General features: G+C 34.1%; 2 protein-coding genes across 9 annotated transcripts in view; one reads left to right on the top strand and one right to left on the bottom strand.

Moving 5' to 3' along the window:
* LOC109445155 (CD302 antigen) overlaps positions 1–19,445 on the top strand; it is a 108,359-nt gene extending 88,914 nt beyond the window's left edge. For both annotated transcript variants that reach the window (XM_019727252.3, XM_088794247.1), the window contains 5 exons: positions 4,983–5,093; positions 11,009–11,125; positions 11,785–11,958; positions 13,264–13,290; positions 18,946–19,445. In XM_019727252.3, coding sequence (XP_019582811.3) covers positions 4,983–5,093; positions 11,009–11,125; positions 11,785–11,958; positions 13,264–13,290; positions 18,946–19,148 — 632 coding nt within the window. In that variant the 3' untranslated portion in view covers positions 19,149–19,445. The remainder of the gene's footprint in view (positions 1–4,982; positions 5,094–11,008; positions 11,126–11,784; positions 11,959–13,263; positions 13,291–18,945) is intronic.
* A 2,422-nt stretch (positions 19,446–21,867) lies between these two features.
* The window catches only part of MARCHF7 (membrane associated ring-CH-type finger 7), a 54,052-nt gene continuing 52,353 nt past the window's right edge, over positions 21,868–23,566 (bottom strand). For all 7 annotated transcript variants that reach the window (XR_002137005.3, XR_012497707.2, XM_019727257.3 and 4 more), the window contains one exon: positions 21,868–23,171. Coding sequence is in view for 5 of the 7 variants with exons in the window: in XM_019727257.3 (XP_019582816.3) it covers positions 23,103–23,171 (69 nt within the window). In the remaining 2 variants the exon portion in view is untranslated. The remainder of the gene's footprint in view (positions 23,172–23,566) is intronic.

Raw genomic sequence — 23,566 nt, 5'->3', positions numbered from 1 at the left:
TTGGTAACTTGTTCAGAAGTGTGGAAGTGGGAATACTGCCCCTGACTATAATGAGTGGGAGACTAACGCTCCCCTGAAGAACAACTAGAAAATCTAGAGAAAATTCCATAAGAATTATATGTGCAGCTCAGAGAACTGCTAAGGCAGTTTGTTGAGGTGAGCCCAATACTGTTATGTGTTACTTTTCCCCTTAGGAGAGTTGCCAAAATTTTAAGCCACTAAAAGTAGAGCAGAGTTTTTGGCAGTCTCATGGTGTTTAAGGAGACAAAAATTTGAGTTTAATTTGCCAAAGAAGAGGGGCTCCAGTTAAGATCCAGGCTTTTAATTGAGATCCATGGATATTGGGCCTCACAAAGGCTCTAATGCTTCCTCAGTTCAACTCCATCCCTGGCATTATTATGGTAATCTTTAATAATCTAGCTGCATGCCAGAGTCCTTTCTAGAGGAGAATGTCATCTAGAGTCTCTTCAGTTTTCCTCCATGGTGTCTGGTATTTGATTAAAAAATAATAACAACAACAACAACAAAACTACCAGGCATAACAAGACACAGACCAAAAGGGGGAAAAAACAAAAACTGAAAACAGACCAACAGGTAACCCAGAAATTAGCTATCAGAAACAGACTTTAACTATTGTAATTTCAAGGATACAGATAATAAAACTGAGAATTTCACCAGAGACCCAGAATCTATAAAAATCTATACAAATTGAAATTCTGTAACTGAAAATTCAATGACATTATGAACTCAATAGATAGGTTTCACAGCATTTTTGTTAAACATGAAGAGTAGATTAGTAAACCAGAAGGAACAAGATGATAGTATGGGGGCCGGCCCGGTGGCTTACGTGGTTGGAGCTCCGTGCTCCTAACTCCGAAGGCTGCCGGTTCGATTCCCACATGGAACAGTGGGCTCTCAACCACAAGGTTGCCGGTTTAGCTCCTTGAGTCCCGCAAGGGATGGTGGGCTGCGCCCCCTCCAACTAACAACTAACAACGGCAACTGGATCTGGAGCTGAGCTGCGCCCTCCACAACTAAGATTGAATGGACAACAACTTGACTTGGAAAAAAAAGTCCCAGAAGTACACACTGTTCCCTAATAAAGTCCTGTTCCCCTTCCCCCAATAAAATCTTAAAAAAAAAAAAAAAAAAAAAATGATCGTATGTAGACGCAAAAGTATTAAAAATATAGAAAAGAGCAAAGAGGATATATGGGACATGGTAAAAAGTCTAACGTATACGTAATTTGAATCCCAAAAAGGAAGGAGAGAAAATGGAGTATCACCATTATTTGGAGTGATAATGGCCAAGAACTTTTCCAAAAGTAACCAATGAAAATAAGCTACAGATTATGGAAGTACAGTGATTTCTTAACAGGATTAAACAAAACAAAACAAAAACAACTGGGCATACCACTGTCAAACTGCTGAAAAATAAAGACAAAATCTTGAAAGCTGCCAGGAAGAGCGACAATTAGGCTGACAGTGGACTTCTCACTAGGAAGGATCAAAGCCAAAAAATAATAAAATTACATCTTAAATGAAAGGTAAGCTGCCATTCTAGATTTCTGTATTTGCAAAAATATCCTTTAAACATGAAGGCACTATAAAGATGTTTACAGAAAATCATGAATTAAGGGAGTTTGTAGTAGATTTGCACTTAAAGCCACACCAAAGGAATTTCTTCAGGCAAAAGGAAAATTATCCCAGTTAGCAACCCAGAAATGAAGAAATGAAGAAATAAAGAGCAACAGAATAGATGGGTAAACATGTGTTTAAATCTAAAGGAACATTGACCATGCAAAATAGTAATAAAACAATAAAGGAAGGGAGGTCCAGGAAGTTAAAATATTCTAAGATCCTAGCATTGTCTAAGAAGTGATAAAATTACAAATTTATTTTAGGTACCAAGAAACTGAGGTTGCATGTTGTAGTTTTTAGGGTACCCACTACAGAAATAAAAATAAAGAATATAAAAATAATAGACGACAAGAAAAAATGGAATTTAAAAATGTTTAATCCAAAGAGAAGAAAAAGGGACAAAAGGAACATAAAACAAGTAGGACAAATAGAAAACAAATAGTAAAATGGTAGACATAAACTCAAACACGTCAGTAATTACATTCAGTATTAAGTAAAATATTCCAGTTAAAAGACAAAGATTATCAAACTGGATTTTTTTAAAAAACCTACTTGCTGCTTGTAAGATTTGTAACCACTTTGGAGAAGTGTTTTGCAGTATCTGCTAAGCTAGACACATGTACCGTGTTTCCCCGAAAATCAGACCTAGCCGGACAATCAGCTCTAATGTGTCTTTTGGAGCAAAAATTAATATAAAACTGGTCTTATTTTACTATAAGACAGGTCTTTAATATAATTAATTATAATATAATATAATATAATATAATATAATATAATATAATATAATATAATATAATATAATATAATATAATATAATATATCAGGTCTTACATTAATTTTTGCTCCAAAAGACACATTAGAGCTGATTGTCGGGCTAGGTCTTATTTTCGGGGAAACACGGTATATACTCTATGACCCAGCAATCCACTTCTAGAAATATACCCACAACAAAGTATGCATATGTGGACCAGGATATTTATAGCATGTTAACTGTAATGGCCACAAACTATTAGGTTGGTGTAAAAGTAATTGCGGTTTTTGTAATTTCTAACCTTTTAAACCACCATTACTTTTGCACCAACCTAATAGAAACTACCCAAATATTCATCAACGAAAGAATGAATAAATTCATACAATATATATAGCAATGAGAAAGAATAACCTACGGCTACACATTACAACATGAATGAATCTCATAAAAGTAATGTTTATCTCCAAAGAGGACATACAAATGGCAAATAGACATATGAAAAAATGCTCAACATCACTAATCATCAGAGAAATGCAAATAAAAACCACAATGAGATATCACCTCACCCCAGTCAGAATGGCTATCATCAACAAGACAAATAGTAACAAGTGTTGGAGAGGCTGTGGAGAAAAAGGAACCCTCAGACACTGTTGGTGGGAATGCAGACTGGTGCAGCAGCTATGGAAGGCAGTGTGGAGGTTCCTCAAAGAATTACGAATAGAATTGCCATATGACCCAGCAATCCCTCTCCTGGGTATCTACCCAAAAAATCTGAAAACATTTATACATAAAGACACGTGTGCTCCAATGTTCATTGCAGCTTTATTTACGGTGGCCAAGACATGGAAACAACCAAAATGTCCTTCGATAGATGAATGGATAAAGAAGTTGTGGTATATATACACAATGGAATACTATTCGGCGGTAAGAAAAGATGATATAGGAACATTTGTGACAACATGGATGGATCTTGAGAGTATGGTGCTAAGCGAAATAAGTCAGACAGTAAAAGCAGAGAACCATATGATTTCACTGATATGTGGTATATAAACCAAAAACAACAAAAGAACAAGACAAACAAATGAGAAACAGAAACTCATAGACACAGACAATAGTTTAGTGGTTACCAGAGGGTAAGGGGAGTGGGGGGTGGGAGATGAGGGTAAAGGGGGATCAAATATATGGTGATGGAAGGAGAACTGACTCTGGGTGGTGAACACACAATGGGATTTATAGATGATGTAAAACAGAACTGTACACCTGAAATCTATGTAACTTTACTAACAATTGTCACCCCAATAAATTTAAGAAGAAAAAAAGTAATGTTTATCAAAAGAAACCACACACAAAAGAGTACATACTGAATAATTTCATTACTATGAAGTTCAAAAACAGGCACAATTAATCTATGGTGTGACAAGTTAGGATAGTTATTACCTATTACCTTTGGAGGGGAGTGGTGATCAAAAGAGGTTCATGTTCTGTTTCTTCATCTCGCTGATAATTATATGGGTATGTTCATGTATGAAGATTCACCAAGCTGTGTATTTATGACTTGCACATTCTACGGTGTATTTTAATAAAAAGTTTACTTTTCAAGAATATTCCAGTAGCAGTATTAGAATTGGCAACGAGGTCAATCTGGTTATATTTTAGGATATAAGAAACAGCATGATTCTAGAAGGAAAAGATGAATACACTGGTAAGGGAAGTGTTTGAACTGCTGAAGAGATGATAAATTAAGCTACTGAGGGATGAAGAAGATAGAGGATTCATTCAGCAAAGTGTTTCCCATTCCTATTTAACCAAGGCTTAAAAATATATACCTTTATAATGAACAACAACAAAAGAGACCAAGACAAAAACAAAGAAGAGGCACCTCTACTCCACAGCAGTAGAGGAAGAGAGATGGTTGTTTCATAGAACTAGTTCAAAGAGTGTGCTTTGGTGAGATGTTAAATTAAGAACAGCAATCTTGTTTTCCCGTGCAATATGAAAACTTGTCTAAATCAACAAACAAACAAAACTTAATCTGTTCAATTGGCTGTGATCAAACTGATCACTGTTTGATCGAGAAAAATAAATATATGTAACTTCTAAAAAAGAAAAAAGAAAACTTGTCTGAATATTCATAACCTAGCAACTTGTTTTCTTCTCTGTTCTTGGAGGTATAATTCTAACAAGAAGATTTTGTTAAACTAAGACTTTTGGAATTGTTACTGCATGCTGTGAAGATAACCTTAGAGTTTGTGATTCTGACTGGTTGTCTTCCTTGATAGTTTGTTACCTTGGCAATAACGCTATAATTTATGATTGAATTCCTAAGCAACCAAATGACTTAGAACTTGGCTCTGTAATATCAGAAGAGAATCATTTGCACACTTCTTTTTTCCCACATAGACAATGGAGAAAAATAAATTCCTATCACACTCATCAATTTCTTCTTTTAACAAAGACTGAGAGCCTTTTTTGCTAAATTATCGAGGGTAATTACCTTTCTTTACTTTCTGTGAAAATTTAATATTTTCTTCAGGAATTCATGAAAATCTTATTCTCAAGTTATTTAACAATGTTTCTCTTTTTCCACACAGACTGTCCTTCCTCCAACTGGGTTCAGTTCCAAAATAGTTGTTATCTTTTTCTTCAAGAAACCATCAAAGTAGAAAGCATAGAGGATGTGAGAAGTCATTGTACTGACCGTGGTAAGGAAGTTATTCTTTTTGTTTTTTCCCACAGATCAGTAAATAGTGTTCACCAGTTTCTTTTAAAATAGTGGTTTTTGTCATATTTCCCTTTTACCTGGGTCCTTATAATTTTATTCTACAACACACAAGGCACAGGCAGTGGAATTGCATGTACGTTAACTCTTGAGTTGGAAGACAGATATTAGACAATACTGTCCAAAGAAGAGTGACAGGATTTTAGCAACAACGGTGTCTATTTATTGTGCATTCTCTGTGCAGGCACTGTGTGCTTCAGCTATCATATATTTGAACTGGCTTTCCTTATTCTAACAAACCTATCAGGTAGTTTATTAGCCTCCTTTCCTCAAGAGAAGAAGTTCAGTTATTTGTTCAGGGTCGCACAGGTAATAATTGGCCAGGATTCAAACCTGGGTCTGTCTGACTTTCAGACCAGAGCTCTTAATCCCTTTGTTATTCTGCCCTGAACGGGCTGTTTCAGGGCATGTGTGTGGGCAGAAGTCAGATTACATGGGACCATGACATGAGACTGCAGTAAAGAAAAATGAGAAAAAGGCTATTTGTTAGAGGAAATGCTCAATGTTCTCTGGGAAATGTAGTTGTAACTTCACATTGTAAAATATTTTAAATAAAAATGTTATTTTTAAAACGGTGTGCTTGGGTATGCTTTATGTATTTGGCTGTTTGGTCCAAAGTGCATCCTTGCTGTTAAGCCTCTAATTGTTGTGGTCCTCATCAGCTTGAAAGTAAATTATGAGGTGAACTAACACCTTTTTCAACTGAAATATCCATGATGGTGAGATGAGAGTCCTTGATTCTCTCATGCTTTTTATTACTGTTAGAGAGCTAAAGATCTCTTGATCATTTTATTAAATTTTGTCTTAGCCATCTTCATCACTTCAACATTTAGAAATGCACTTTACCTGAAAAACACAATTTCTGACAACCCACCAGTATAACATTTTGGAAGAATATCAAATTGTATTAGGGACACTTTAATTAAAATCATATTCACTTATTATAGAAGGAATAAATCTAAGTATAGGAGTTTTTAATCCTATTAAGTGCCATGTAGTATTCAATACATATTGTTTCCTTCTGAAAAACTCTCACCTGCTAAATGGTGTTGAACACTGGCTCTTTGAAAAACAAGACAAAATTTTCAATATGCCAATTTGGTTTCATTTCAAGGGTATTGAATAATAGGAATTTTGCTGGTCTTACAAGATTTTTAAAATGGGATTTCCCCTACAACTGTATTCTATCTTTTGAAAAAAAGAAACATTTATATTAGCTATACTGGAGGTGCCAAAAAAATGTATCAAGTGGACACTTTGGTCACCGCTGCTCAAGCAGTAGTTCGCCATAATCAGAAATTTCTGGACGCGGATGGTAACCACTTTGAACACCTCTTGTGATTGCAGAAGTCAAACGTGACTTGTATTCATCTTTTGTTATCGGTATATATTGTGTATTACAATTTTAATACAGTTTTTTCCTTTCTTAAAATGTGTATACATTTTTTTGGCACCCTCTTGTACTTAGGCATAAACACAGATTTCAATAAACAGAAATGATATTAGAGGCTGAGAGCCAGTAAGAGACATGTTCCTATACTCTTGTTATTAACAGTGTGTATGAACCACAGGCTGAAAGTTCATTGTCCAGCTTTAATACTTCTCGTAAGCAGTTAAGCAACTGCTTACTATACAGAGGCACAATACTTGTGACTGACTTCTGCTACAGCTCAGCTATAGTTAGCTGGATTTGCTATTTTTCTTTAGCACACAAAGCAAAACAAAATTGAAAACACCCAGCAATTCTGTGGCTTGATTTTTGATTGCTTGACTCAGTCATTAACTCTTTTTTCAAGCATGGCAGCCATTTAGGAATTTTAAATTGTTACGTACAAATTTGCTTATACAATGTTATCTTGTATCTAAAGACTACTGTCTTTTTTCTCCAGTTAAGATGTATAAATTCGGATTGTCTTACTGGTTTTAAAAAATTTCTCATATATTTATGATAACTTCACCATTGATAATCCTCTTCATTTGCTTCCATGCTGGAAATACCCATTTCATTGATGATTCAGAAATTAGCTAAAATTAGTTTATAATACTGTTACTTATTTTTGGCTAGGCTAGTGTTTTGGTTTAAAACAATAGGTAGAAATTAATTGTGTTTGCTATATATGCAGAGAAAAAGCATAAGGAATACTAGAATATTTATATTTAGAGTTATAAAATTTTCACAGCTATACAAAATTGTATCTGAAACCTATCATTAGGGGTATGTGTAGAAAATAAGTGACTTGTGTGTTGCAGACAGCTTTATTTAGAAAGATTTCCAGTACTTTGAGCTAATTTACTTGATGTTACCTTTCCTTTTTCTTGATACTATTATTCATTTAGGAAAATAACTGTGAGAGGCTAAAATTTTTCTTTATTTTGCAACATTTACTTTTAATTTATATATTATCATTATAATAGAAAAAATATTTTCAGTCTTTCCTGCTTGTGATCTATGAGCTATGTCACTAGCCATAAAAAGAATTAAAGGCTCAAATTACATCTCAGTAGGTAATACATTGTCATTGCTAATACATTGTAAAAAGAAATTTGCTTGTGCATGTATATTCTTCAGGGACTTATGCTGTCATTTGTTAAAGAAAATGAAAGTGTGTCTTATTTGCCTGACATAGTAATTTAAGTTTATACAGTATTTACTTAGATTACAATGTTAAGAATCATTTAAGTTCCACTTGCTGCTACAAGGTCAGAAAAAATGATGAAAAACTCATATCTGAACACTTAAGCCTAAACTATAACTTAGTTAAATATTTCCCTTGAGGATTTTTCTAGTGTGGCATTTTGGTCACATTTCACAAGTAAGTACAAGTAAGTACTAGGGTTAAAGAGATTAAAAGTCTATATGACATTTAACAGACAAGAGGTGATAGCAGCTGGAACCATCAGTTTTTAAAAATGGAGATATGACTCAGAGAATCTTGCTGAATCCTGATTTTGGATTATTTAAAGCATTATTACATATTTTAAAGGTCAGTCTTTTTTCTTTTAAAAGTTCTTTCTTAATTATGCAATTAATGCATGATCACTGTAGGAAACTTAGAAAAACACATATTCACATATTTTAAAAATAAAACAAAATTACCCTAAATTGTACCACCCTAAGGAAATATAATGAATTAACATTTTGGTAAGTATCCTTCTAGACTTTCCCCTACCCCCTAGGCAAATATATTTCAATATTTGCTTTTAAAAAAAATTATATATATATATACACACACATACACACATACACATATATATGGATATTAGGCAAACTATTCTGTAATCTGCATTTTCCCTTAAAAATGTCTACCTATGTTTGTAAATATAGAATAGATATTTCCTAATAACTATACATTATTCCACTACATAGACATGCCATAATTGATTTAATTGATCCTCTAATATTGGTTATTATTTCGTCTTTCAGTGTCATAAGCAATGTGATGAACATTAGCGAGTGTGCCTGTTTTGAGCAGAGCCAAAGATTGCCTTAGCATAATTGTTGGGTCAAAGAATATGTATGTTTTTAAGGGCGTTTGATACATCTTGCCAATTGTCTCCAATTTGTTGTACTAATTTTTACTCCAACTGACCACTTATGAGTACCTATTTTTCTACACCCAAGGTCAACACTGTTTGAAGTCTGCTTATTTTAATTTTCATTTCTCTACCAGTGATATTATATTTTTCACTACATTTCCTTTGGTGAGGGTGAATTGCCCTTTTCACAGTATAAGAACAGTTTTCTTCTTCTGTTAGGGTGTATGCCTTTTTATTTATAATAGAGCTTTAGTCTGCCTAGTTTGTGATTTTCTTTTTTAACAATATGGTATGTTTTTTGGGACATTTTTGTCCCTATAGTTTTTCTCTCTGTAAGTTTCTTGGTCAAGGCTCTTTTAAAAGATGTAAAGGTAATAACCTAATACTGATTTTTCTTACCATATCAGGACATAATAGGAGCTCTTTCTCTTCCCCACTTAACTGTTAACTTATTACAAAAAAATTTACCCATTTTAGAGTGATGTCAACTACAGCTTATTATTTAAGCCTCCTGTCATTCTGAGTGTGGTCTCTATCAGCAGCAGCATCAGCATTTCCTGGGAACTTGTTAGGAATGCACACTCTCAGGCCCCCATCTCACTCCTGCATCAGAAACTGAGTGCACAGCCCACGTGATTCTGATGCACGCTCAGGTTGGAGAACCTGATCTAAGACAATGCAGGCATACCTCGTTTATTGCACTTCACAGATGTTGCATTTTTTCCCAAATTGAAGGAAAGACCCTCCACCAGCAAAACGATTACAACTTGCTTTATGGTAATTCTCGCTTTGTTGCCGTACCATGTTTCCCCGAAAATAAGACCTAGCCGGACAATCAGCTCTAAAGCATCTTTTGGAGCAAAAATTTATATATGCAAAAATTTATATATATATATTATGTTACATATAATATATATTATAGTAAAATAAGACCAGGTCTTATATTAATTTTTGCTCCAAAAGACGCATTAGAGCTGATTGTCCGGCTAGCTCTTATTTTCGGGGAAACACGGTACTCATTTTATTGCAGTGGTTTGGAACCCAACCTGCATTTTCTCCATTCTATGCCTGTGTTCTGAAGTTTTCCGGAGACTTTGTCAGGATGATTTGGGAAGAATGTAATTCAGTAGTAGGCAAGACTTCTTCATCTCTCCCTGTATTTTAATTCATTGTAAACAAAGTCTCCAAGATAACTTTAAAATATGTGTAGGATGAACAACTTCTTGGAAAATAATAGGAAAGTTACTACTTTTGCAATTTCTGAGGCTGGAAAGTCACGTTTCTGAAGAACATTCTGTTATATTCCTTATTTAGCTGAGTACAGCTGAAAGGATGTTACCTGTTACTTGTCTCCCCCAGGGTTTAGTCCCCTCCCCACCAGATTTCTGGTTGCTGAGTATAAGCTTTGATGTCACATTGTTTTACCTTGCAAAAACATACAATATCATGAGAGAAACAGACTCCACTAGCATTCTCATAGGTATTGTCCAATTAAAATTGACAGTGGAAGTTTTTAATTTCTAAGAGAATCTTTGGGTTCAGGAACAAGGTTAAATACCTCTTGGAAAAGTCAAGTTACTGCTAATATTTATAGGGTGCTATGTAGCTTATAGATTTTAAGGATGAAAAAAAAAAAGTGAGATAAAATGTAAGTGGCTGCTGCTCCTTACTCTTGAACCAGGTGACTCCCAGGAAAAATCAACTATCCAGTGAGAACGAGGACCTCCTGTATCAGTCAGTTTCCTTAACCAGGACTCAGTTCTAAGGATGACCAGGGAGGAAAACATGGGAAGGCATAGGCTTCGGGCAGCTGGAACATGAAGGCCGGTTGAAACTACTTGTTACTTAAAACTTCACTAGGTTTTGGGACTGTTCTGGCAAGTTGCCCTCATCCTTTGCAGCTCTCCTGGGTATGGTCATAGCTACTCCTCCCTACATTTGTGAAATGAGGACAGGAGGGGCGTGATTGCTAGAGGAAGCTTGTAGTGGGAAAAATAAAAGTTGAGAGATGCATAAATGTGTTTGACTGCTCAAGCCTCCCCATGGTATTTCGTCTCCCTATTGTTTATGAGATTATCAACTATAGGCGAATGAAATAGATTATACATTGATTCTGTTCAATGTATCACATTTTACTTTTCTCATGATTATATACTCTTCAGAAATGTGCATATTCTCAAGTTGAAATTTTTAAAACTGTAAAAGTGTAATGTGTATTATAATAATGTATTTTAATACTTCACGTGATTTTCACGGGTTCTGGGAACATGCTGACTTTTTTTCTTCCTAAAATAATTTCAGGAGCAGACATGATAAGCATACATAATGAAGAAGAAAATGCTTTTATACTGGATACTTTGAAAAAGCAATGGAAAGGTCCAGATGATATCCTACTAGGCATGTTTTTTGACACAGATGGTAAGTGATACTTAACCTTGAGGGATATCACTTTTACTTCCTTAACATTAGTAAAATTGATGACTTTTTAAGATTCTTCAATTCTCTAGTTCATGTTTCCTCTGGTCTCCACAGACTGTATTTTCAATATGCACTCATGACTTACACCATAATTTTTCCCAGAGCAACTCAATGTACTTCACATGTACAAGTCAAAGTTGATTCTTTTGTCTGGATTAAAATGTGGTTCTTGGCTCAGTATTTTTGTCATATGGCAGGGTTGGAAAAATCAGTATTAGTGTCAATGATTGATAGGATACAGGTAGACTGAGCTATCAAGGTTATGTAGTGTACATGTACTTATTGTCACTATGAAAAATAGAAAGTACATGTATAATTATTTTCGAAGTGAAATGACTAAGGTCACTGTTAATAATTTAACTCTTTTTTGGCTACTTCCCTTAAAATGTTGTATTTTTTCTTTACAAATGACATCTTCAGAACCTTCTTGAACCGATACCTGATTTACCTGTACACAGGATATATTCCTAATTTAAATCCTACAACCAAAAGTTTAGACCAGACATACTTCAGTAGTAATTTCCCACCTTTAATCCTAGACCCTTTTCTTTGGCTTTCCTTTATACTGTGATAATGCTGAAAATATTCTTAACTGACAGATGAGAGTTTCAAGTGGTTTGATAAGTCAAATATGACATTTGATAAGTGGGCAGACCAAGATGGTGAGGAAGAGCTAGTTGACACCTGTGCCTTTCTGCACACCACGACTGGCGAATGGAAAAAAGGAAATTGTGAAGTTCCCTCTGTGCAAGGAACCCTTTGTAAAGCGGCTAGTAAGTATAATTGGAGACCTTTTTCCATTCTAAGAGGGGTGGGAAAGTAGGGCTGGTTTTAAACTAACTTTCTTTGAGATAAGTGTGCCTCAATACAGGGAGGAAGACTTCAGAATGTATTAGGATGGTTTGTTCCCAAGTCTCTTGGAAGTCAAGCATGTAATTCTTTTACATTTCAGAGGTAGGGCTGGATCAGGTGAACCATGCATACTTTTATTCTGTTTGCTTATTCTGAGAGCTTGCGAGAGGTCAAAATTTCTTGTTGTTCAAATTATCATAACCTCTTGGCATGTGATTGGATTGAACAGTGGGAGGGGTGAAGAATAATGTCTGATTCCAGAATTCTAAAGATTGCAGAATTCTGTTAGTTTACAAAGATGATTCTGTACAAAAACTAATATCTCCTGTGTAAGCAAAGAAAAATTGTATTGTAGTTTATAATTTATTCTGGATTAAAATATAAGTTTTTTGATCCATCAGAATGCTTTCCAGTGAACAAAATTATCCTGTCCCACAACATTCTGATGTTATTATTAAACATTAGATAAAGTTTGTTCTAAGTTTTAGAAAGAATTTTCTCATTAAAGACACTTAAAATTTCAAAATACGATTTGGGATACTTAAAACATGTCACAGCCATTTCCTCACTTTGCATCCTTAGTATTGCCTCCTTCTATTTCAGCGCTGTAAACCAAAACAGTACATCTGCCTCTGATTTATTTCCTTTCTTTACATCTGGAATTAGATACATTTTTTTACTTGCTTCAGACAAGTTCTTGACTAGTTTTATGGTGATTATATTCAATCTGTCAGTTTCATGGTAGTAGCATGGAAATTCTAATATTCATGGGGTTTTAAAAAAATTGGTTCTTTTTATGTATTGTGCCTCAGGGCACCATTATAAAAACACAAATTTTTCATTAAACTGTAACTTTGAAACATCAGAAATAGGGAGCAAATCCTTACTAATGAGGTAGTCACAGTTGTATACTTCTATTACTATGCTTTTTACACTCTCCAACTAAAATCTTATTTCCTTTACCTCATCATTGTCTGTTTCTTGAGTTCCCTTATTCTTTTTCCATCCAGCCAAGCTAATGCATTTTGTTAGACCTCTATATCATTTTTTAAAAACTAAGTTTAAAACAGGTAACATAGACAATTGATCAAGCAATAGAAATAAGGATATTAAGCTATTAAATATTAAGCTATTAAAGGATTCATTTTTTACTGTGAAAGTGTTTAAAAGTAGTCTTAGAACAAAGCATACTTAAATATTAATTTTGATTTTCTTTTGTATTATAGTCCCACATAGAAAGAAGTATTTATCAGGTAAGTAATGGTCTTGTATTAAAAATTTTCCCACTAGTCAAACTATATTAAGATTCTGGCATGTTAAAATACTACTTAAGACCCTTTTAAAAAATAATTTTAATGTAGAGCAACTTTTGTAGAATGTAGAAAAGTCTCTCAGCTTAGTAATAAGACTTGACATTTTAAGTATGATTAACTGCAAGTTACATACAAAATGAACACTTTTTTTAAAACACCAAATGATATTTTGTCACTGAACTCCATTGTCTGTTTTTGTGGGAAATGACTGTATATTTTGTTGAAAAGAATTTCACTTTATAGTTGTAATTGCAATTCGTGAAGCATCTGTCTTAAGGGCTTACTAAATGCGTTTTTTTAAAAGTTAAAGGTAATATATTTACATGGTTCAAAAAGCAAAACTGTACCAGGCAAACACTGAAAAGCCTGTCTCCCATTCTGCCCCACTCTACCTTTACTTTACTGGGCACCATTTACGTTTCTTCTTCAACTTTGCCAATGAGCAAAGTGAGATAGATGACTTATTTTGCCCCTTTTAGTCACTAATATGATTTAGATCTCTCTCCATATCATTACCTATAGATCTTCCTTCTTTTTTAGAATTATGCACTCTGCCATTCAATGGATATACGTGGTTATTTAACCAACGCCTGACTACTATTGGCCTGTTTCCAAACATCTGCTATTATAAACAATGCTGCAATGAATCAATCACCTTGCACAAATACATGTTTATCTGAATGACCTGAAATGCAATTGCTAAATTGAAAGTGAATATGTAACTCCGATCGATACTGAGTTTCAGATGACTTGTACCATCATTTAGTATTCCCAGAAGCAACATACGAGTGCCTGTTATAAAACTTTGGATTTTTGCCAATTGGATAGTACAGCTTTTAATCTCCATATTTTGAGGTATAAATAACAAAGGGTAAAATGCATGTGTTAAATGTACAACTTGATGGTTGCTTATATATATATATACCTGTGTAACTACCACTCAAATCAAGATATAGAACAGTTCCATCATTCCAAAAAGTTCCCTCGTGCCCTATCCCAAAAAATGTCTACCCTACCCCCACTCACCTCACAGGTAACCACCATTTATGCTGTCACCATATGTTGAGTGTTGCTTTTCTTGAACTTCACATAAATGTAACTCTAATGTAGTTTCTTTCACTCAGGGATTTTTTTTTTTTTACCCACGTTGTGCATATACATTGTACTTTTTCTATTGCATAGTGTTTTATAAGTATACCAGTTTATCCATTCTCATTTATTTGGATCATTTCTAGTTTGGCACTAATATGACAGAGCTGCCTATGAACAGTCTCATGTTTCTTTGGACCAATGTTCTCATTTTCCTTGAGTATATTCCAAAGAGAACTGCAGGGTCATAGGATGGCTAATTTTTAACTATTAGAAACCATCAAATACTTTCTCAAAGTTGTTCCTACTGCTAATGTTTTCAAGTTCCATTTGCTCCTTCTACATCCATCCCATGGTATGTAGGGTGGTATTGTCAATCTGTTTAATTTTGCCATTCAGATGGGTGTGTAGTGATCTTATTGTAATTTTTTTCATTTCCCTGATGAATAATGAGAACCTTTATGTTTATCAGCCATTTGGATATCTTCTTTTGGATATCTTCTTCTGTTCAAGTCTTTTGCCCTTTTTATTTGGTTCACTTTCTTGATTGAAAGTTTGTTTTTAAAAATTCTGGATACAACTCCTTTGTCACCATGTGTATCATTAACATTTTCTCTCTGTTTGGGTCGTGCCATAATATAACTATGATGGAAAAGGAGAAAAGGAGTGTTTAATGAGAGTTCATGAATATCTAATTTTCCCTCTTCTGTAAGAGGAAATATAACATTAAAAAAAATCAAACACAGCACAACCTCACACTCATTAGGTTGGCTATCTAGAAAACAAGAGAACAATTTTTGAAAAGGATGTGGAAAAATTGGAAACCTTGTGCTCTATTGGTGGGAATGTAAAATGGTACATTATGGAAAACAATACGGTAGCTCCTCAAAAAATTAAAAATAGAATTACCATATGGTCCAGCAATTCCACTCCTAGTGAAATGAGGGATCAAAGAGATATCTGTACACCCACGTTCACAGCAGCAGTATTTGTAATAGCCAAAAGGTAGAACCAACCCAAATTTTTATCAATAGATGAATGGATAAGCAAAATATGGTATATATACTATCATGGAACATTGTTCAGCCTTAAAAAGGCAATTCTGACACATGCTACAACACGCATGAACCTGGAGGACATTAAGCTAAGTCAGTCACAAAATGAGCCACTCACAAAAGGACAAATACTGTATGATTCCAATTATATGAGGTACCTGGGGTAGTCAGCCTCAGAGACAGAAAGTAGAATGGTGGTTGCCAGGGCCTGAGGTTGGGGGAATGGGGAGTTATTAATATGTAGTTTTAGGTTTGTAAGAGTTCTATGGATGAATGGTGGTAACATAGCACAATGTGAATGTACTTAATGCTACTTAACTGTATACTTAAAAATTGTTATTTAAGACAGTAAATTTTGTTATGAGTACTTTACCATGATTATTTTTTTAAAATCAGGAAAAGCAGTGTAAGCATGTTACTTAGAAGCATGAAAGCAAACAGGGATGATTTTTGAGGAATAGAAATTAGTGGGGCAAGAGGAGCATAGTATTTTTCATTGCATACCTTGTAGAACCATAAATTTTATGCTATGTACTTGTATACTTACGGAAAAAAGATATATGCAAACCTGTGTAGGAAAATCAGGTAGGTCTATGGTGGGTCTGAAAACGTCACGAATAGTTCAAAGATCTGGCAACGTTTTGTCTTTAGATGCCAGCTATCTTTGAATTCACTAAAAAATGTATCTCATAAATATGTGTAACTACTACTGTACTTCAAGCTTTCTTCTATTAGACATTGAAGACAGAGCAGTGAATAGAAAACGCCTCTGCTTTCAAGCTTACATCGTAGTGGGAAGGTTAAATATATGCAAATATGTGGTATGTCAGACGGTGACTGCACTGTAGGAAAAAAAGGATGAGTGTACAGGGAGAAATGGAGGGGGGACTTGTTTCTTGTAGGGTGGCCAAGGAAGGCCGTATTTGAGCAGAATGAAGATCTAAGGGAAATGAAGCATGTGTGACAGCCTGTCATAAGGTGATTAGGTTTAGTCTGACTTCATGGAGTAACAAACAGTACCAGAGTTGAAGCAACCAGGTGAGAGTTGAATGGCACTTGGTAACGGAGTTCCCTTGCATACAGGTGTGGGCTAGAAGACCCCCGTAGGAGCGAACGTAGCTGCACTCAGATACACATGGTGTGGTAAGCACACAGGAAAGAGGAAGTTAGCCCATGCTGGATTCAACAAAGGTTTACTGCAGATGATCCTGGGGCAAATCTCAAAAGACAAGTAGATATTAGTATTAGGCAGGAAGGAGGAAAGGTTATCCAAGAGGATGGATCAGAATAAACCTAGGTGAATGTTTGGATTTTTTTTTTCTCTCTGCCACTTACTAAAGGACTTGGGCAAGTCATTTAAATACTGTGCCTCAGTTTCTTCATATATAAAAAGGTTAAAAATCGGAGGGTTATATGTACACAGTAAGCACTCACATTGTCCTGTAATGAGTCTAACAAAGTTTTCTATCATTTTTAAAACTTTGAGCCTCAGACGATCAGTGTTAGAACTAGGGTGTGAAGGAGGCAGGAATAAGAATGGTCTGACTGGGAAAAAGGACATAATGTGTAGTTTTCAATGATTAGTGAATGTAAAGTCTAGGATAACTCTAGATTGCATGGCTCGGCAGTGGCTACTGGTGTTATCAACTAAGGAATTCGAGGTAGAACGGACTTGAGAGTACAGTGAGGAGACGAATCGGCTACACACTCATATTTTCGTAAAAGGCTAAAATGATTTAGCTCAACCAAGCAGTTTTAAGTCCAGAAAGATGATTAGGAGGGAGCAGTTTGAAAAAAAAGGGAAAGGAGATAGCAACAGCAATGTCAGGGAAACCAAATGAGAATGTCTCAAGGCTAAGTGGCTAATACTCCAGCTGCAGCAGTACCAGAATGAAATGATGTACCCTCTGCATTTAGTCATACCAGAGATCACTGGTGAGCTGAGGTGGAGAAGATGAATTGTATGGGCTTGAGAAAAGAGGGGAGTGAAAGTTTACGTTTTAATATATGTTTGTTACAGGATTCGTCAACCTCCTTTTACTAGGCTAAGGAAGATTTCCTTTTTCAAGCTAAAAGCTATTTTTGCTCTTTTTAGTTTAAATTAGTATTAGATAATAGCAATTATTTCCTCAGTAAAGTGGGTAAGGGATTTTTCCTGTGATAATAGATTTTCTAATGTAGAACTATCCTTTATTCGATAGAAAAACCTTACATAGTTTTAATACACCATTCATTAGTTGCCTCAAGACTGCCATTCTTCCACATTTCACTAGTATGCAGCAGGCCTTGGAGACAGCTTGGCCACAGGTCACTTGCAGAATGTAAAAAATATAAGAAGCACATATACTGACTCTGCCTCACCAAGGCTGGATGCTGTTCAGTTCTTAGGATACTAGGTGTCCTAATTAAGGTGTATAATTGTGTCTGTGAACCATTGTCTCAATTACTGTGCTCCTTAGACTAAATTTTTCTTTATTGAGCTATGATCATCCCTATTTAGATACTACTGATTTTGAATATATTGTACATTCATTGATAGTGTGTTCGTTAAAATCAGTTTGTTCACATTGGTAGAGTGCTATGCTACAAATGGGCTGTTAAGTTTAACACAATTAACTGAAAGAATCCCATTTGAACTCAGTTTCCAGAATTCTTGGCTTAACATTGTTTCACATAAATAGCTCATAACACACCCACACACCTTAATAAATTGTGATCAGTACAAAATTTTTATCTATTTTAAGAGAATTGAGCTGTGGCTATTTCCCACGTCTCCCAACTTCTATAAAAAAAGACTGTCAATATTTTAAAAATACCAATAGCTTTCCCTCACCTTAATAAATAACTTTTGGCCAGGTATTTTTTGCTAAGCTTTAAATTTTCCAACTCTCACTTTAAACAAGTACTAGCAGAAAGGAACATTATGAGTATATTCAAAAAATAACAATGCAAAAAACTACACCTGTACAGAGAAAATAATTCTGGGATTCTTTTTTCATATATTAATACTTTTATTACTAAATACAAATACTTTCCTCAAAGCACTGTCCTACTAACTCCTAAACCGAGTACTTCTGCTTGATTTATTGTATTCTTACAGAAAGATTACAAGGGTTTTGAATAGCCAATAGCTGTAAAGTTGTACATACTATTTCAGGAATACACATATAGTTATTTGAATAAACTTAAAAGACAAAAAAAAATTTTTTTAGGATTTTAGGAGTGGATAATTGCAAAATTTACTTGAAATTTTAAAGTATGGCAATAGTCCAAGCTCAGAAATATAAATCTTGACAGTAATAAATGTATAATGTTTTTCTCATCAGTGTGAGAAATTTTAAAAATAGGTAAATATTTACATGAGGAAACTGTATTTGTATCTCCCAAAATGCCATACTAGCAACTTGTGTATCCTGATTACCCATATTTTCTTTTGTCTTTTCCTTTTCAGATAACCACATTTTAATATCAGCTTTGGTGATTGCTAGCATAGTATTTTTGACAGTTTTGGGAGCAATCGTTTGGTTCCTGTACAAAAGAAATTTGGCTTCTGGTTTCACCACAGTTTTTTCAACTGCACCCCGATCACCTTATAATGACGACTGTGTTTTGGTAGCTGCAGAAGAAAATGAACATGCTCTTCAATTTGACTGAAATTTTGGAAATCTCAGATTAAGACATCAAATACATTGACAGTGATTCCTGTGCCAGATTTTAATATATAACTTGACAATGAAAATTAGAATTTTATGGTAATTTTCCTTATTCAGTAACATTCCTTATACTCATGTAATCAAAAATAATCTTTGGGTTCACTATAAAAAGTTTTGGAAAAGGGATGATCTTAGATATGTTAGTGGTTTTTAACCACGTCACTAAATGTTACCTTTCACTTCAATGAAGGAAAGCTTAAAGCCAAAGCAGATAAAAATAAAAACCCAGTCTACCTGTCTTACTTGCTCTATCTTCCCTCCCACTTAGTTGAACCACCTTGTAGTTGAATTAAAAAAAAAAAAAAAAAAATTCTACCTTCCACTATAGCTTTAGCAATCACTAGGTATTTAGCAATTTATTAGTAAACATGATACAAGTAATAAACCTGACTTTTAAATAGATTCTATACATTTAAATATCACTCCTACTGATTACTCCAGCAGATAATTCCTGTAATGTTAATTCACATCACTTTACAATTTGATTACTTTTGGAACACCATTTTGGACAACAAACAGTATTTAGCACTGACCACCAATGGTTAGAATTTTAATTAAACTTTATACATTTTTTTGAAACAAAAAAATTACACCCATGCCAGGCAAGTAGGCAATAGGGTAATACTTGTATCACAGTGCCCCTTTCAAGATTTTTCTCCTCTCACAATACCTATTCCTATATGTGGTATCTCGTGCTCCCCAAGCACTGATAACTTTTATCATTCAATGACATAAAAAGTATGCAAGCAAAAACTGCAGAAAAACACTATGTACTACTGTGATGATGCTCAAAGTTTTCAGTACATTTATTGTATAATTTAAGACAAAGGTGAAAATAATTATTTTAGGAGTTAAAAATGAAAATGGAAGCTGCAACAAGTTATTTTCTTTAGCATTCTTTACAGTTTAAAAACAGTATTAGAAAAGCTAAAGATTGTATAGAGTTCACATAAAATTATCTCTACACTACTGAGAAACTGGAAAGCTCTGGTAAGTAACTCTCTGTGCCTAACCCACATCCCATCAATTATCTTATGGAGAATACTTTTCTTACAGGGAGGTACACTATCTCTCAAGCTTAAACGAAGGCAAAAAGTCCCAGCTGTGCCATCTGTTGTTTCCTTGGCCACCTGAATCAATAAATCTCTCCTCACAATTAATGGCACTACTCTTAACAAGACATGAATAACTACAAAGTGATGACAGAAGACTATACAGTATGGCTATCTGGTACTAAAAGAGCAAATGTTACACCAGTTTTATTATACAATTATGCTCTTAAGGGCTTCAAATTTCTAAGATTTTGTGTAGTGATTTAGATGTCCACTTTTATTATTGATAAGCTATTAACAGTCGTAACTAATAGTGAACATTAGACTGGAATTCCTTCTTGCTTTTCCTATTCAAATTCTACCAGTCCTTTAAGAAGAATGATCTTATATCTTTCTTAAAACTGTCTCTAATTGTCACAAATCTCTATAATGTCTAATACATTAGCCACTAGCCACATATGGCTATTTAAATAAAATTAAATATAACAAAGTTCAGTTCCTTAATTGCATTAGCCATATTTCAAGTGCTCAAAATCACATGCAGCTAATAGTTACCATATTGGGCAATGCAAATTATACACTATTCCCATTTTCAAAAGTTTTACTGGCCATTGTTGCTATATAATCCGCCCTTTCATTCAACTCCCATACAACTAATTTTCTTTTGATTTTGATAACTTCTACCTAATGACAGCTCTTGCAAAATGGCTTTTAAAAATTTTCCACGTTTGATTTAATTTGTCAACCAAGTCCTTAAAGGACCCTGGTAATGAAGTGCTAAATCTTAATTTTATGTATCAGAACATCTGTAAAGAGGCCCTTGTGTCTATTTGGTGGTCAACACATGACAGGATCATTCAAATCCATACTTACGTTTAACATAACAAATAACATATGCATGCTGGTTTTCATTCAGAATGTATAAATGCTTTCTTTAACATCCTGGTTCTAGCTAGTCATACTGTATACATTCTTATGTTTGGCAGATAGCTAGAGAGAATAACATTACTTTTAAATACACTTTCCTAGGAATTTGCATTTTTTTGTAGTGAGTAGTGCATGGTCTCTATTGTTGTTCAGTTTTAAAGTGATAACCAATGAAAAGACTTCTTATTCCCTCTAGTTCACATTTACGGAATATCGGAAGCTAATACAACATTGAAATACTAAGTGGTGCTAAGGAACTACTAGAATACTATAAACCCCAAGCCACTATCTCTGTCATTCAGCATTTAATATAAAAAACTATTAAAAATTGTATGTACACCAAAGGAATGTTTTCTACCATTTAATTTAAAATTTTAAGTAAGTTTTGTGTGTTAAAGCAGAAGACAATTTTCATGTTGAGTTCTAAAATTATAAATGTTTTAAATTCAAAGTATCCCTAAGGACCCATAGAATAGATACTGAAACTGACATCCTTACAGTTTTGTGTTTTTGATTTCAGTAAGGCAATGCAAAGATAACAGGTAAAAGTTGAGCAAATATTTTAGAAACATTTCTATCTTTCTAGAGAATGGAATTTGAAATTTTAATAAAATTCTTGCCTATAAGGTTTGAAGTCTACTTTCAGCACCAATTTAAAAGGAAACATCTCAAACTATAAAGTAAATCAATCAGTATGCACTTTATTTCGAGCCAAGGTTTTACATTAAGACCAACAAAACTAGGGGCAAACTGTTGAGTCATATTTGAGAAATTACATGGTTTCTATTTAGGTTCGGAAAAAGAAGTGTGTTGCCATGGCATAAGACTTTAATTTGAAACCACCCGAAGGTGTTTTTAAGTGTATCCTAAGGATGTTGAAGAGAAAATATACCGTTTCAGAAGTATACACAACTCATGATCACAGTGTAGATCTATTCATGGTGAATAGGTAATGTTCACCTGTTTTCCAAAGGTAGTGAAAAATAGTAAGTCACCAAATACATGTTCAGAATTAGCAAGGAACAGTTAAAAACGACCCAGATTCAAACAGGTTATTTATATCATATTTATCTATAAAGAAGTGACAACACTAAAAAACATACTGAAAACCAGTGTTTTAAACTTTGAATGTGGGACTTAAAAATATTCCATTAACTTGAGATTGCAGTAATTTTTCCTTTTTTACCAAATAGCATTTGGCAATTCTGATATAATTTATAGCTGTATTATTCCTAAAAGGAATATCTACATACCATGGCCTATCAAATATAATCTGCATTTTTCAAATCAATACAAAACTTTATCCATCATTTATACATTTTATATTTATATACTTTTTTAAAAGTTACATTTTATTGCTAAGGAATTTAGAATTCAAATTAAATTTGGACACTTAATATAGTACTTTTCATGACATACTTCCCTTTTTTTTTTTAAACACCGGAAGCAAATGATTATGAAAATGAGACTGCAACTTAAGGCATTTTAAAAAGAAAAATAATTAGGTGCCATTTAGCATTTTATTTTGAAAGAATATTTGTCTTTTTTCACTAGCAGGAGACTAAAACACGAACCCTTTTCATAAATATGACTACAATAATCAGAACACAAAAAACAGGGTTGTCAGCATTGCTTAGATATTTAAAACAAGGGTTAACACTTTCCCACTCACCTGAAAGAAAAATACTTTTGATTACCACTTTATAAACATCAGTCACTGGCCATGTTAAAAGGTCCAGCAAGTAGAATTTGAATTCAGCCACACTAGAGAATGAATACATATATATGCATACACGTGCATATATATATATATATTCATTTTATAGATAATGTATTCAATAGGCATTCCCCACAAAATTAATTCATACTTAATTGCCAGCTTTAATAAACACTTGTTCACAGATCATCCATTTGTCTTATGTGCAGTTAGGCAATATCAAACGTTCTGTTATGCTCTCCATCTTCTTCAGAATCATCCTCTGAAGCTGTTGAAAGAACACAGGATGATCAAGAATGATTTTAAGGGGGACGAGAATGGAAGTATAAATATGAAGCCAGCACAGCAATGACTTGTAAAATAAAATCCCAATTTGGTATACTGTTTGGTCAAAATGACAGGTTATGACAGGGTTAGGGTGGTTCAACTGGGGGTAATGCCCATCCACAAGACCCCTACCCCACATCATTTTATGTTTGTTTATATAAAAATGAAAGTATTTAAAAATGTGGTTCAAGAATGTCTTCTAAAAAAGTCTCTGAGATCAATTTGTGTTCATAGTAGCTAATGATATATACACTAGAGAAAAAGTGAACTTAAGGCAAGTGCTCTCACACACCGGAGTAGAATCTGGCTTAATACTGCTGCATGTTAGATGCATCC

The sequence above is a fragment of the Rhinolophus sinicus genome, chromosome 17 (genome assembly GCF_057876585.1).
Source record: "Rhinolophus sinicus isolate RSI-liver-muscle chromosome 17, RSI-T2T, whole genome shotgun sequence".
NCBI lineage: Eukaryota > Metazoa > Chordata > Mammalia > Chiroptera > Rhinolophidae > Rhinolophus > Rhinolophus sinicus.
This window is presented reverse-complemented; position numbering and strand designations above follow the sequence as displayed.